Source organism: Ahaetulla prasina, chromosome 1 (assembly GCF_028640845.1).
Source record: "Ahaetulla prasina isolate Xishuangbanna chromosome 1, ASM2864084v1, whole genome shotgun sequence".
NCBI lineage: Eukaryota > Metazoa > Chordata > Lepidosauria > Squamata > Colubridae > Ahaetulla > Ahaetulla prasina.
Window position 1 is genome coordinate 33,308,836 of NC_080539.1, and position 13,460 is coordinate 33,322,295.

Genomic DNA, 13,460 nt, shown 5'->3' on the forward strand with positions numbered 1-13,460 from the left:
CAGTTGGCACATGAGATGCTTCTGTGCAAAGCCCGCCCCCAACCAAATAGGGGTCATAAGTTCAGGAGAACTCTAGAATTGCACACCAGTTCTCCCTGGGAAGGGCTGTTCCCTCAAAAATCAAAGATGATGCCTCTCCAGATTGTGGGTCGAGAAACTAAAAACCCAAAGCTACTCTGTCTTTCTAGGGTTGAGTCAGAGCTGGATTCCTCCTCAACAGATCCCTATATCTTCCCTATACCCTATATCAGAGATAAAAATAAACTATAGCAATAAGGTCCTATCTATGTTCTTAGGAATAACCTATTTAGACTTTGTTTAAATAACTGAGTTTGGACAAGTCTTAGGCACTTCTATAGGATCTGTACATCTGGAGTCCCAAGTTCAAGCAAAGCCAAGTGGTTCTATCAAACAGATCCCAACAATATTCCTCACAGAGACACTGTAAGGATTCCCTCAGCCCCTCCTTATCAAAAGAGACCTAATCACTTGAAATGAGGCCACCAGCTGGCTTTCTGTAGAGTGAAGAAATGAGCTCACTTCACCACTCTTATCACCACAAGATAAGCCCTAATAAATGCTCTTACCTCTGCTTAGACAGCTTCACTCTTCACCTTGTGTAATCTTTCTCCTCGATGGTCCCTCACTTCACATCTATGCTTGTTTTAATGTTGAAACAGATTGGATTTCAGTGAGTTTACTTTTACTACTGGTTCACAACCTTACTACTGGTTTGCAACAGGAGCACACTACTTACCTTTACTACTGGTTCGCAATGGGAGTGCACATGTGTGCTTCTGCGCATGTGCAGATCACCAATGATATCATGGTGGGTGGGCAAAGCCTCCCGCTGGTTTTATTACCGGTTCTATAGAACCAGACCGAACTGGGAGCAACCTGCCACTGGTGCTTGGGATGTGTTCACAAAAGCTCCCAACTATTCAAGGAATTCAAATATTTGGTTTGATTTATTATTGGTCCAGCTTTTGAATTGTTATTTGAACAAACCATACATAGGTTTTGATTATGGAGAATTCAGTAACTGAATTGATTTTCTCTAACAGCAATGAGAAACGACGCAGGGAGCAAGAGAACAAATACTTAGAAGAGCTGGCAGAGCTGCTTTCAGCCAATATTGGAGAGATTGACAGCCTGAGTGTTAAACCAGACAAATGCAAGATTCTAAAAAAAACGGTTGATCAGATTCAGCAGATGAAAAGACTCGAACAAGGTAGATCTGCAAAATATTTTGCCTTTTTTGTTGTTCATTCCTTGTGTTCTTGAATTTATAATACAATGATATATAACCTATGTGCCAGGATCTTCTTGAGGAAGCGCAGGAGAACTTGAAGAATCTTCATAAAGGTAGAATAGAATCCTATCAGTCATCTATTGCTAAAGCCCAATTGATCAAAATTCAAGTTTTGCATAACATTATCTTCTTAGTTCACATTGGATGAACTGGGAAAACAAGATCTTCATTGTTCCACAACAGCAACCTGATAAGGGATTTCAGGTAAACTCCTGCTGTGTTCTGATAACATTCACTGTATGCACATTGTAAGGAAGGAGCGAAAGTTGTTTTTTAAAGCTGCAGGGGTAATATTCTATCCCAAAGATAATAACACACAATTGCAAATAGTAACAGCATCCCTAACTCTTACAGATGGTAGAACAATTTTGGACATACACTAAGGGTAGTAGAAAGGAAAACAAGTTCAATATATTTGAGGGGCATTGAGCCATAGAACCAAGAGACAAGCTGCATATTATGTGCAACTCCATCTAGTGACGGATATACTGTACATTTTTTCTGTAAATTAGCAAACAGCTTTGGGAAGGATTGAAATGTAGCAGAAGACTAAGCTTAAGGGGTGTGCATAAGTGCACAAAAGTGCCTACCGTTCCTGTCCTATTGTTTTCTTTCATTATATGTGCTTGTATATAATGTTGTAACAAAAAAAAAGAAGAAGACCTGGCTGGAGAGATGGATACTTAATGTATTCATTGTTCCTTTTCTGTCATGATTTTCTCTTTACAACATCCCAATTCTGGATCCTGCAAAGTTAATGTGGAATCATGTGGGATATATGGACTTGGAGCGAGAAATTGACGAGCAGAGAAACATTATGCACCTTCATTGTGTTTCCTACTGTTCTGATGCTCATAATACTGTCCCAAAGCTATTTACTAAAACAATCCCCAGGGCATTTTTGAAGCAGATTTCCACTTAATATTTATTTCTTACCTGAGATGCCAGTGCATACAATCAGTTTTCCTCATTGAACTAAAATATACTATTTCAAAGAAAAGTCAGTATTATTCCCCCCGCTCCCCAATGGATCATATATAGACTGTGTGTATGTGATTATTGGGGACATTTCAGGGGAGAATTAGTACATTGGAGTCAATGCTCAAGAATTTCTCCAGTGCTTGGGAAGCAGGGACCATTTGTAATAGGAGCCTGTGTGCAGAGCAAGGATACGTTCAATTTTGCTGTCTTGTCACTTCCTACTCATACTTCCTCTATCCTTGCAGTCACTTTATTTTTGTTTGCCAAGCTAAAACACAGTTGAAGTTCTATTAAGAATATAAGGGCAGCTGATTAACAGGCATTAGAAGCTGTAGATGCAAAAATCCTTGGTCATTAACAATTAAATTTTGCTTCATCAGATCTTTTCATCTCAAAAAGGAGCACAATTATTTTATGTGCAAATAAATTCTTAAGAATCACTAGCCAAGGAATTCCAGTAATGTTTCAGGACCAGTTCTATGCCATTGGCTAATATTCATTCCAGTACGCAGGATAAAGAATGCAGATTTCTGTTTGTGTTGCAAACAGACTTCTGAAAAGAAGGTTTTGAGACACCTATTTTAATGTGATGTACTATCTGAGAAACTACAAAAACATTTTGTTTGGTAGAGACTTGGATTTTAGTTTTAGGATTGGGATTACAAAATTATACATGTTTCTATACTGGCTTGCAGTTGGATGACACCAGAATCTTTTAAGGGAAGGAAATTGGGGTAGGAGACAGATGTGGCTATTTGAAGATTTGTAATTGCTTCAGAGCAGGGGTGATTTGTAAAATTTGTTACTACTGGTTCTGTGGGTGTGGCTTGGTGGTGGTGGGGTAATATGACTGAGTGGGCGTGGCCAACTTTTAAAAAAAACACTTTTAAAAGCATTTTTTTTACAACCTCTTTGGTGGAAGAGATTGTAAAAAAATGCTTTTAAAAGCCTGTGATGATCAGGCAACTCAGCTGGGATCGCCAGAGAAAAAAGCTTTTAAAGGGTTCAGACAATCCCAGCTGAGTTGCCTGATCGCCAGAACCTTTTAAAAGCATTTTTTTACAACCTCTTTGGCCGAAGAGGATGTAGAAAAAATGCTTTTAAAGGGCTCTGACGATCCCTGCTGAGCTGCGCAATCATCAGAGGCTTTTTTTTTTACTTTTAAAAGCATTTTTTCAGCCAAAGAAAAAATGCTTTTAAAAGTTTAAAAAAAAAAACAACCTTTGATGATTGCACAGCTCAGCTGGGGCGGGGGGGAGGGCAGGGATTTTTGCTACGGGTTCTCCGAACCACCCACCGCCATCGCTACCGGATCAGGTGATCCGGTCTGAACCAGGAGCATTTCACCCCTGCTTCAGAGAGCTGCTAACCGTATCAGGCAACATTATAATTGTTGTCTTCAGTATTTATATACTGCCCTTCGGGAGAAGGGCAGTATATAAATTAAATTAATAATAATAATAATAATGATGATGATGATGATGATGATGTGTATATCATAATTCTGGCCTTGCTGCAAGAGCCCTAGTGGCATGGGGGGGCCGTATCGAGAGTTGGGAGCACGTGTTCGATGTCTGAAAGCGATCACGTGCTCCGGCCCCTCAGTTCCTACCCGTTCCTCGGGCGGCCATGATCCTCAGAGCTTGGATCTTCGGTTGATGTTATGTAATGCCTGGTCTGTGGCTAATAAAGCTCCCCTGATTTGCGATCTTATTCAGGGGGAGTCCGCGGACCTTATGGGCATTACGGAGACCTGGTTGGGTCCAGAGGGGGGGGTTCTCCTTGTTGAGCTGTGCCCTCCAGGTTTCCGAGCATTTCATCAGCCGAGGGCCCAAGGTAGGGGTGGGGGGGTGGCGGTTGTCATTAAGGAAGATCTAGAGCCGAGGGAGGCCACTGTTCCTCAGATTGCCGGCTGTGAATCCCTCTATGTGAGGTGGGGCCATAGGAATCAGTTGGGCTTGTTGATCGCGTACCTGGCTCCTTGCTGCGTGACCACAGCCCTGCCCGAGCTGTTGGAGGTACTTGCCGCTGTGGCGGTTGAGACCCCCAGACTTATAGTCATGGGGGATTTCAACCTACCATCAGCTGGCTTGTTATCGACTGCAGCTCGGGAGTTCCAGGCTTCCATGATGGCCTTGGACCTGATTCGAGTAAATGATGGCCCTACGCACATGGGGGGAGGCACGCTGGATCTGATTTATATCTCTGGACAGTGGTTAAATGATCTGGAATTAGATGATTTAGTAACAGAATCAATGTCATGGTCCGATCATTTTCTCCTTCGCCTAGACTTCCAAACTGCCACTCACCATCGCAGGGAGACGGAACCTATACGTTGGTTCCGTCCCAGGCGCCTGATGGACCCCGAGAGGTTCCTGACGGAGCTTGGGCCATTCCCTGAGGATCTGGCCCACGGCACGACTGAGGAACTAGTTGTGGCCTGGGAACAGGCCGCGGCTGGGGCCTTGGACCGTGTCGTGCCTTTGCGGCCTCTGACCCGGCGCAGATCTCGTCCGGCCCCTTGGTTCTCCGAGGAGCTGAGGGAGATGAAATGCCGGAGAAGACGCCTAGAGAGCACCTGGAGGTCCAGTCGTTCCGAAGCTGATCGGACACTAGTTAGGTCCTATTCTAGGACCTACCTAGTGGTAATGAGGGAGGCGAGGCGTTCCTACGCCTCCACCCTCATTGCGTCGGCAGATAACCGCCCGGCCGCCCTGTTTCGGGTGACCCGCTCCCTCCTTCATCAGGAGGTGCGGGATGACCCTTTGCAGGGACGTGCCAAGGAGTTTAGTGGTTATCTATACGATAAAATCGCTCAGCTCCGGGATGGTCTGGACCGAAATTGGGATGATCCAAGCGAGGGAGCGGAGGCACGTCTTGTTGAGTCTGTTTGGGATGAGTTTGACCCTGTGGCTCCCGAGGACGTGGACAGGTTGTTGGGGAGGCTTCACGCCACTACATGTTTACTGGACCCGTGTCCTTCCTGGCTGGTACTGGCCACTCAGGAGGTGACACGAGGCTGGCTCCAGAGGATTATTAACACTTCTTTGTTGGAAGGGGTTTTCCCTGCCGCCTTGAAAGAGGCGGTGGTGAGACCCCTCCTCAAGAAGCCCTCTTTGGATCCAGCTATTTTGGGTAATTACCGTCCAGTCTCCAACCTTCGCTTTGTTGCGAAGGTTGTAGAGAGTGCTGTGGCGCGACAGCTACCCCAATACCTGGATGAAGCCGTCTATCTAGACCCATTCCAGTCCGGCTTCCGACCCGGATACAGCACGGAGACAGCTTTGGTCGCATTGGTGGATGATCTCTGGAGGGCCAGGGACAGGGGTTATTCCTCTGCCCTGGTCCTATTAGACCTCTCAGCGGCTTTTGATACCATCGACCATGGTATCTTGCTGCGCCGGTTGGGGGGATTGGGAGTGGGAGGCACCGTGTATCGGTGGTTCTCCTCCTGTCTCTCTGACCGGTTGCAGACGGTGTTGACGGGGGGGCGGAGGTCGACTGCGAGGTGCCTCACTTGTGGGGTGCCGCAGGGGTCGATCCTCTCGCCCCTTCTGTTCAACATCTATATGAAGCCGTTGGGTGAGATCATCAGTGGCTTCGGGGTGAGATACCAGCAGTATGCTGATGACACCCAGCTGTACTTTTCCACCCCGGGCCACCCCAATGAAGTTGTTGAAGTGCTGTCCCGGTGTTTGGAAGCCGTACGGGTCTGGATGGGGAGAAACAGGCTCAAGCTTAATCCCTCCAAGACGGAGTGGCTGTGGATGCCAGCATCCCAATTCAGTCAGCTGCAGCCGCAGCTGACTGTTGGAGGCGAGTTATTGGCCCCAAAGGATAGGGTGCACAACTTAGGTGTCCTCCTGGATGAACGGCTGTCGTTTGAAGATCATTTGACGGCCGTCTCCAGGAGGGCCTTCCACCAGGTGCGCCTGGTTCGGCAGTTGCGCCCCTTCCTTGATCGGGATGCCTTGTGCACAGTCACTCATGCGCTCGTTACCTCTCGCTTGGATTATTGTAATGCTCTCTACATGGGGCTCCCCTTGAGGTGCACTCGGAGGCTTCAGTTAGTCCAGAATGCAGCTGCGCGGGTGATAGAGGGAGCTACGCGTAGCTCCCACGTAACACCGCTCCTGCGCAGACTGCACTGGCTACCTGTGGCCTTTCGAGTGCACTTTAAGGTTTTGGTTATGACCTTTAAAGCGCTCCATGGCTTAGGGCCTGGGTACTTACGGGACCGCCTGCTGTTACCGCATGCCTCCCACCGACCCGTACGCTCTCACAGAGAGGGACTTCTCAGGGTGCCATCCGCCAAGCAATGTCGGCTGGCGGCCCCCAGGGGAAGGTCCTTCTCTGTGGGGGCTCCCACACTCTGGAACGAGCTTCCCCCGGGTTTACGCCAAATACCTGACCTTCGGACCTTTCGCCGCGAACTGAAGACACATCTTTTCACTCGCGCGGGGCTGGCTTAAGTTTTATCGATTTTAAATTTCTTATTACTAATTTTAAATCAGGTTTTAGTTTTTTATATATTTTAAAGTTTTTAGGCTAATTATAATAAGTTTTTTAACTTGCATTTTAAATTGTATATTGTATTGTCTGTTTTTTTTACTTTTGCCTGTACACCGCCCTGAGTCCTTCGGGAGAAGGGCGGTATAAAAATCAAATAAATAAATAAATAAATAAATAAAATAGTGGTGAGAATGCAGTATTGCAGACTAATTCTGCCCACAGCCAGGAGTTTGATCCTGACAGGCTTTAGGTTGACTCAGTCTTCCATTCAGTAAAATGAGGATCCAGATTTTGGGGAGCAATATGCTGATATTGTAAACCGCCCAGAGACTGCTGTGAAGCACTATGGGGCAATATATAAGTCTAAGCGCTATTGCTATTGTTACTGCTATTGTATTGTGGGTACTTGACCCAAAGTATCCATTTGTGTAGTCTTTCTGCTTTTTATGCATTTTAAAACTGTGTCTGCTTAAATATGTATGTGAATGTGTATGTGCATGTGTGTATGTGAATGCAAATACGTATTTGACTTCAGTGAATTTCCATTTGGCTGCCAGTGCACTAAACCAGGGGTCTGCAAACTTGGCTCTTTTAAGACTTGTGGACTTCAACTCCCAGAACTCTGGGAGTTGAAGTCCTCAAGACTTAAAAGAGCCTAGTTTGCAGACCCCTGCACTAAACCTATCATTTACTTGAAAGAAAGAGCGAGAATTAATGGCACAGTTGGAAATGCTGATTTGAAAATAAATTCTCACTACTTTCTGGAAGTCTGAATAATTTCTGGGAGAAACAACATTTCTCCATCATCTGAAAATTCAGTATTATAACTTTTCTGAAAAAAAAAAATTGCTGAAATAATCAGACAAGTAATCAGAGCCATATACTAAAGTATACAGTAGAACCCAAATCTTACACTACAAAATCCACCCACTGAGTCATTCCAAAGTAAAATATTGTTGGACATAATTGTACATTACTAAAAATGCTACTTTAGGAGAACAGAAGCCAATAATAGATTGTGGGGGGAGGGTAGAAATATCTAGATTTTCAGTTCGAATTTCTGCACTCATACAATTCAAGAGAGAAGTTCTCTCATTTCTCCCACTGTAACTAAATTGCTAGCAGCTGGGAGCATGAGAAATAGGGGCCCTGCCAAGGTCTATTCTGGAATCCCTTCATGCTTAGATGAGAGAAAGAGGCACTCCATGTTTCTCTCTAAATTGAATGCTTGCTTTGTAGCATTGGTAGCTAATTTGAAAGACAAAACATAGGGCACATAGTCTGTCAACTTGCCAAGGAGAAAAGACACTGCTTTTCATCCCAAGGAAGTTTCCTTTACATCCAGAATGGAGGGGAATGAAAGGGAGGTTCTAACATTCTTGCCAAGGATACTTGTGATCTCTGCAGTCCATGTAGCCCATAATAAGCATGTTCACATGTTAATGTTTTCTCATGTTTACACCTTCCATTGAAGCCTCTTAGGAGACAGTTTACACACTGTGTTTATTTTGTGGCAAACAATAATGCATGCCTCGCAGTAGGAACAGAAAATGAAATGGCTGCTTTCCCTGTTAGCGATCATATTATTCTTGCTACAAGTTAAATATAAATGCAGAAAGCTGTTCTTGATACTTGTGAAAGTGTATTGAGATAGCAGTCGGCTGGATTTATCACCTTCTGTTTCAGAAAGTTAGCTTTTTCAAAAAATCTGTATGAAAAATATAACATTTTCCAGTAGATATCTAATTTTGGAAGGGCATTATTTCAATGTTAACGTTTTAAAATTAAATTGTTGTTAGGTGCCAAGGGAAAGTAAAATATCTCTGTATGAGATCTCAGATATCTGTTTTCATTTGGGAGTAGGCAATTTTGAATGTGATAAGGCAATTGTCCAATTCTAGATAGGCAGCCTCATATCTCTGGGAAAAATATATATAATTCCAAATCACAAGAGATTTCAACTGTGTTGCTGTAAGGAAATTAAATATTCCAAGCTTCAGAAACTTCAGTATATGCAATTCTTTAAAAATACTATCTCAAAATGTCTCAAAGTTTCTTACGGTTTAGCAAAGTGATTTTGTCTTTTGTCCCTGTAATTCACAGCAATGTTCATGCAGGATGATAGTAAAGCTAAGTTAATGGAACATTCTGGACAGGACTGAAGGAAGCCCTTTTACAGCTGCTTGAATTTTTCAAAACTATTCAGACAGACCACCCCAGTGGCAGAGGATAGCTTTAAAAAGGCAAGGAATTCCTGTGAATCCTATCCAAATTCTACTGCTCAAATTCATGATGCTGGTTTTGAAAAGTAAATAATGATTCCACATGTATTTAATTGTAAATCGATACTTTTGTCTTTGCCTTTTGGTGAGTGTTAGGAAAAAAAAGGTTTCTGGAGAAATGTCAGGTTAGTCTATATGAGGAGAAGTTAGTGCCATTGGCCTCTGTAAGTGCTTTATGACACTTTAGGAAAGTTATTGCAGAACCCAGATGCTATATACTGTACCAGTGTTTCTCAATCATGGCAACTTGAGGATGTGTGGGCTTCAATTCCCAGAATTCCCCAGCCAGCTGGTTAGCTGGGGAATTCTGGGAGTTGAAGTCCACACATCTTCAAGTTGCCACAGTTGAGAAACAGTGCTATACACTGTTGGAGAGAAAGGGATTTTTCGGAAACATGCATTCAGTGATGTGCTTCATCAGATTTCATGCACACTACGGATGAAAACTGAAGGGATTTTTCAAGGAGGTAAGTGCTTAAGAATTTTTGGCTTATGGGCACTTTCAGCAGTCATTAGTCTCCTTGACATGGCATGGCTTGGCTGAACATTAACTAGGCCAATTGCTACTTCAGTGTATGTTTCCTTGAGCTTTGCTCTCTTTTGGCAGCTTATCTGCCTCTGCTGACTGTGTTGTTTGGGGAAAAGAGGGAGGAACCTCATCGCATTTACACTATATTTATTTCTAACCTTTTGATCAAGAGATGATGGCTGAAAAGTGGCTAAGACCATCAGTATCCATCAAAAAATGCCATCTGAACTTTCAGCATTTGGGATTGAGTGTTAATCATGTTGGTATCTTCGCTCCAAAACATTTTCTATTATCCCCAACAAAGAACTTATGAATGCTGGTTTGTCCATTTGATTTCCATTCCTGATTGTTAGTGAACTCTACCCTTGTTGACTCTACAAATACAATGTGTGACTATATTTTGAACTAGAATGCATAAAAATTACGTCGTTTTAGGAAATGGATTCCATTGTTAGTTCCACAACTGATTTGAGTGCCCTTTCCTAAGAATAAGCAAAGTCTTTCTCTTAAAGTTATAGAGTGAGGAAACTTAAATGATATTGTGGGTTAATGGAGAAAAAGGTTGCTAAACAGGATGGGAAGTGAGCTTTCTGTTTAAGAGCATCCATCTTTCAGTACCAACTTTTGAGGTCAAGTAAAAGGCTTTAAAGTCTACTGGTGGAAACAGGATGCTGGACTAGATAGATTTTTGGCTTAAATACCACAAGGCTGTTATTCTCACTGAACCCTGATTCTGCTGGAGATGTAGGAGAAACCTGAGCTCAGCACTCTATAGCTGCTGTCTTCTGCAAGAAGAATTGTTTATTCAATAGGGAGCAGAAGGGCACAATGATAAAGGTAAGCAGTTGGGGGTGGGGAGTGGCTAAGAAGCAGAAAACAGGAGCTATAACAAAAGTAATTATAGGAAACTCTGCTTAAGACTGCTGATTTCTGCAACCCTATCTTTTTCTATGTTGGTTTCCACATTAGGAAAAACTAGAATCTTGTAATGTTAAAAAAGGCCTTAGAAATAAACAGATATGATTTTGCCATGGATATACATACAAATGCGACGTTGCATTCAGGTATAATAATGAATGTCAAAGCATGTTGGAAAGTGGTTGCTGTTGCTAGGGAAAGTTTTGTGAAACAGCCTAATGAATTATAATGTCCTCTACTCATTTGTACAACTGTTAGATATCAACTACCTTGCTTCATAGCTTGGAATTGACGTGTTTTAGTGCTCCTTCCACATTGATGATAGTGCAAAGGAAATTGGTTTGCTGGCCCTGGGCATCTTGGCCCCAAAAACAAACTACTAACATATTCCTACACAGGAGATTCTAAAGCTGAACTGGTGCTATTCAATCAATCTGTAGTTGATCCTCACTTTCTCCCTTACCTCTTTTTCTCCTTTCTATGCAATGTTTTATTGAAAATTGGTGGAATGATTTCCTGACATTTTGAGAGAAAGACTGGAAATGGATTTAATATAAGTTAAGAAACTGACCAACCCCAACTCTGTCCCAAAACAAAGGAAACCACCCAGAAAAGCCTAACCCAATTCAACTTTGCATTATCACCAAGTGCAGCTCCCAGGTAACTCCCCAAAATATTAAGGACAGCCCTAAGATATCAATATGCTGTCCATCTCTGTCCCAGATGCTGTGGCAAGGTGAAGAGAGGAAGTTTTAAATCTCAAAACATCAAATAAATACCCTTTAAATTCCATACTCAGGATTTTCAGTGGCCCAGAGAACACTAATTGGCACTGTCGAAAGGAAAGCAAAGGTATGAAGCAGCAGGTGGAAGCTACAGTGAATGGAAACAATCCACAGTTAAGCCTCCTTTTGCCAAGTGTTTCATCAGGGGCAGTTCCTCCTATTGACGGATTTCTCTGCTCTGTTTCTTTTGAAGATGCAAGAGGCCAGCCCTTTCCCTCCATACCAAGTATCTCGTTTGTTTCTCTCCCTTAGAATAGAGGGAGGACTTTGAGAGAAAAGAGGAAGCCTTCTAAATCAACCCTAGCTGCATGCTTATACAGCAGTCCAGGCCGGCTCCTCTGCCTCTGCTTTGCATGCTAGGCTGCTGTTATTTAAAAGTATCAAGCAAATTCTTTGAGAATGGTTTCCCAGGACTGGAGCCCTTCCAAGGCCAGTAATGTACAGTTGGCAGGACATGGAGTTTGCGGCTGTGGCAGCAGTCTGAAGTTCATCTGCCAAGACAGCTATAAACATGGCAAAGGAAGGAGTAAGACAGTTAATTTTTCAGCACTCCACCTTCCCACAAAAGTTTCATGATGGTTTTTAGACCAGAGCTGCTCTGTGAATGGTGCTTTTCAAGACCTTGGTGCCTAGAGACTGCAAAAAGAAAGAAAGAAAGAAAGAAAGAAAGAAAGAAAGAAAGAAAGAAAGAAAGAAAGAAAGAAAGAAAGAAAGAAAGAAAGAAAGAAAGAAAATAGAGAAAGAAAAGCTTTCTTGATGAAGTCACAAGTTTGTTGTTTTGCAAATGAATGAAATAGATGGATGAAATGTCTGCACATAATTGAAATTTTATTTATTTTGCTTTATATAGTGGCCAATCTTAAATGCATTAGTTTGAGCAGCCTAACAACAATTGTAAAGCAATATAAAAGCAGAATGCAATATCAAAACATATTAAAACATATTTTAAAAAGTACAACACAATCTGAAAGTATTAAAAACAGTGAATTACAATTCACAACTGTACAGGCTAATTTACTAAGATAATAATAATTTTCTTCTAATTAATTCATATGCTAAATAATAATGTTTGTAGGTTAAACACAGACAATTACTTTTTTATTTTTACATACTTACTAATTCTAATCCATATATTCACTATTACTTTGAAAAAGTTTGTTCATTGCTTTGAACATATTGGCAACTACTCCACAAAAATGAGAACATGACAGAAAAAAAGTGAAGATGCATGCACACTCCACACAATTATAAGTAAAACTTCTATGGGGTATGGCAGTGGCCTCATAATTGCATGTCCAATTCAGCTATCCAGGCAATCGTCTCTGCATGCAGATCTCAAGGGAACCAAAGAAGGCACATCCAGGGCAATCTAACCCTAACCTTAACCTATAGCATGTCTTTGTTGTCAGTCCATATCCTCTGAGACTCAGGTATACCAATTTACTACATGGAGGTTTTTTTAGTCACTGTTACTCACTGATGAACCTTGTATGACTGGCTGAGACTGAAATTCATCCACAAGCCATCCCAACGAATTGTGGTGACATTTTGATTGCTATTTCCATTTTACAGATGAAGAATTACAGACAAGAATAATTTGATCATGGGGGTCATGCCCAATGGAGATTTGAACTTGTCCTTATAGATGGCAACTAATTTAAACTCAAAGGGCTCCTCTTAGGGCATGCCATGTGTACTTGTTCAGTCTGCCAAAGTTGTTGTCTGAGCTAGATGAAACAGCCCTAGACAGGTGCAAGGCCATATAATTTGTGGGAGATTTTCCAGTGAGAATTACAACACAGGTGCCTTTTTTTGTGGCATCATCCTATTAAGCAGCTGGAACATTTTTAGAAGCCCACAATGACAAATGTACACACTCCTTCTCAGCAGGGGCATTGGTTTCATAGAACAAATCTACTAATCAGATTTTATGAAACATGGGACTATACCTTGTAATGGGGAAAGGCTTGTGCATTCCAGTGATGCCATGAACTATATATACAATTGCGGGGTCTACATTTCCAGAAAGGTCACCCATGAAATCAGGTCATAGACAAGGGATCAGACTAAATACACTAGAAACGTGCTCCAATATTCTGCTAAAAACCCAAAATGGTTACAGTATTTACAATCAAGACAGT

The 13,460-nt window shown here is 42.4% G+C and overlaps 1 protein-coding gene across 8 annotated transcripts in view; it reads left to right on the forward strand.

Annotated features, from left to right (window-relative positions):
- Positions 1–13,460, forward strand: part of NCOA1 (nuclear receptor coactivator 1) — a 323,605-nt gene that overhangs the window by 223,711 nt on the left and 86,434 nt on the right. For 7 of the 8 annotated variants that reach the window (XM_058164793.1, XM_058164792.1, XM_058164789.1 and 4 more), the window contains one exon: positions 1,065–1,231. In XM_058164793.1, the coding sequence (XP_058020776.1) occupies positions 1,065–1,231 (167 nt within the window). Of the gene's footprint in view, positions 1–1,064; positions 1,232–13,460 lie in introns of those variants that run through there. The other variant, XM_058164794.1, reaches the window with a different exon arrangement.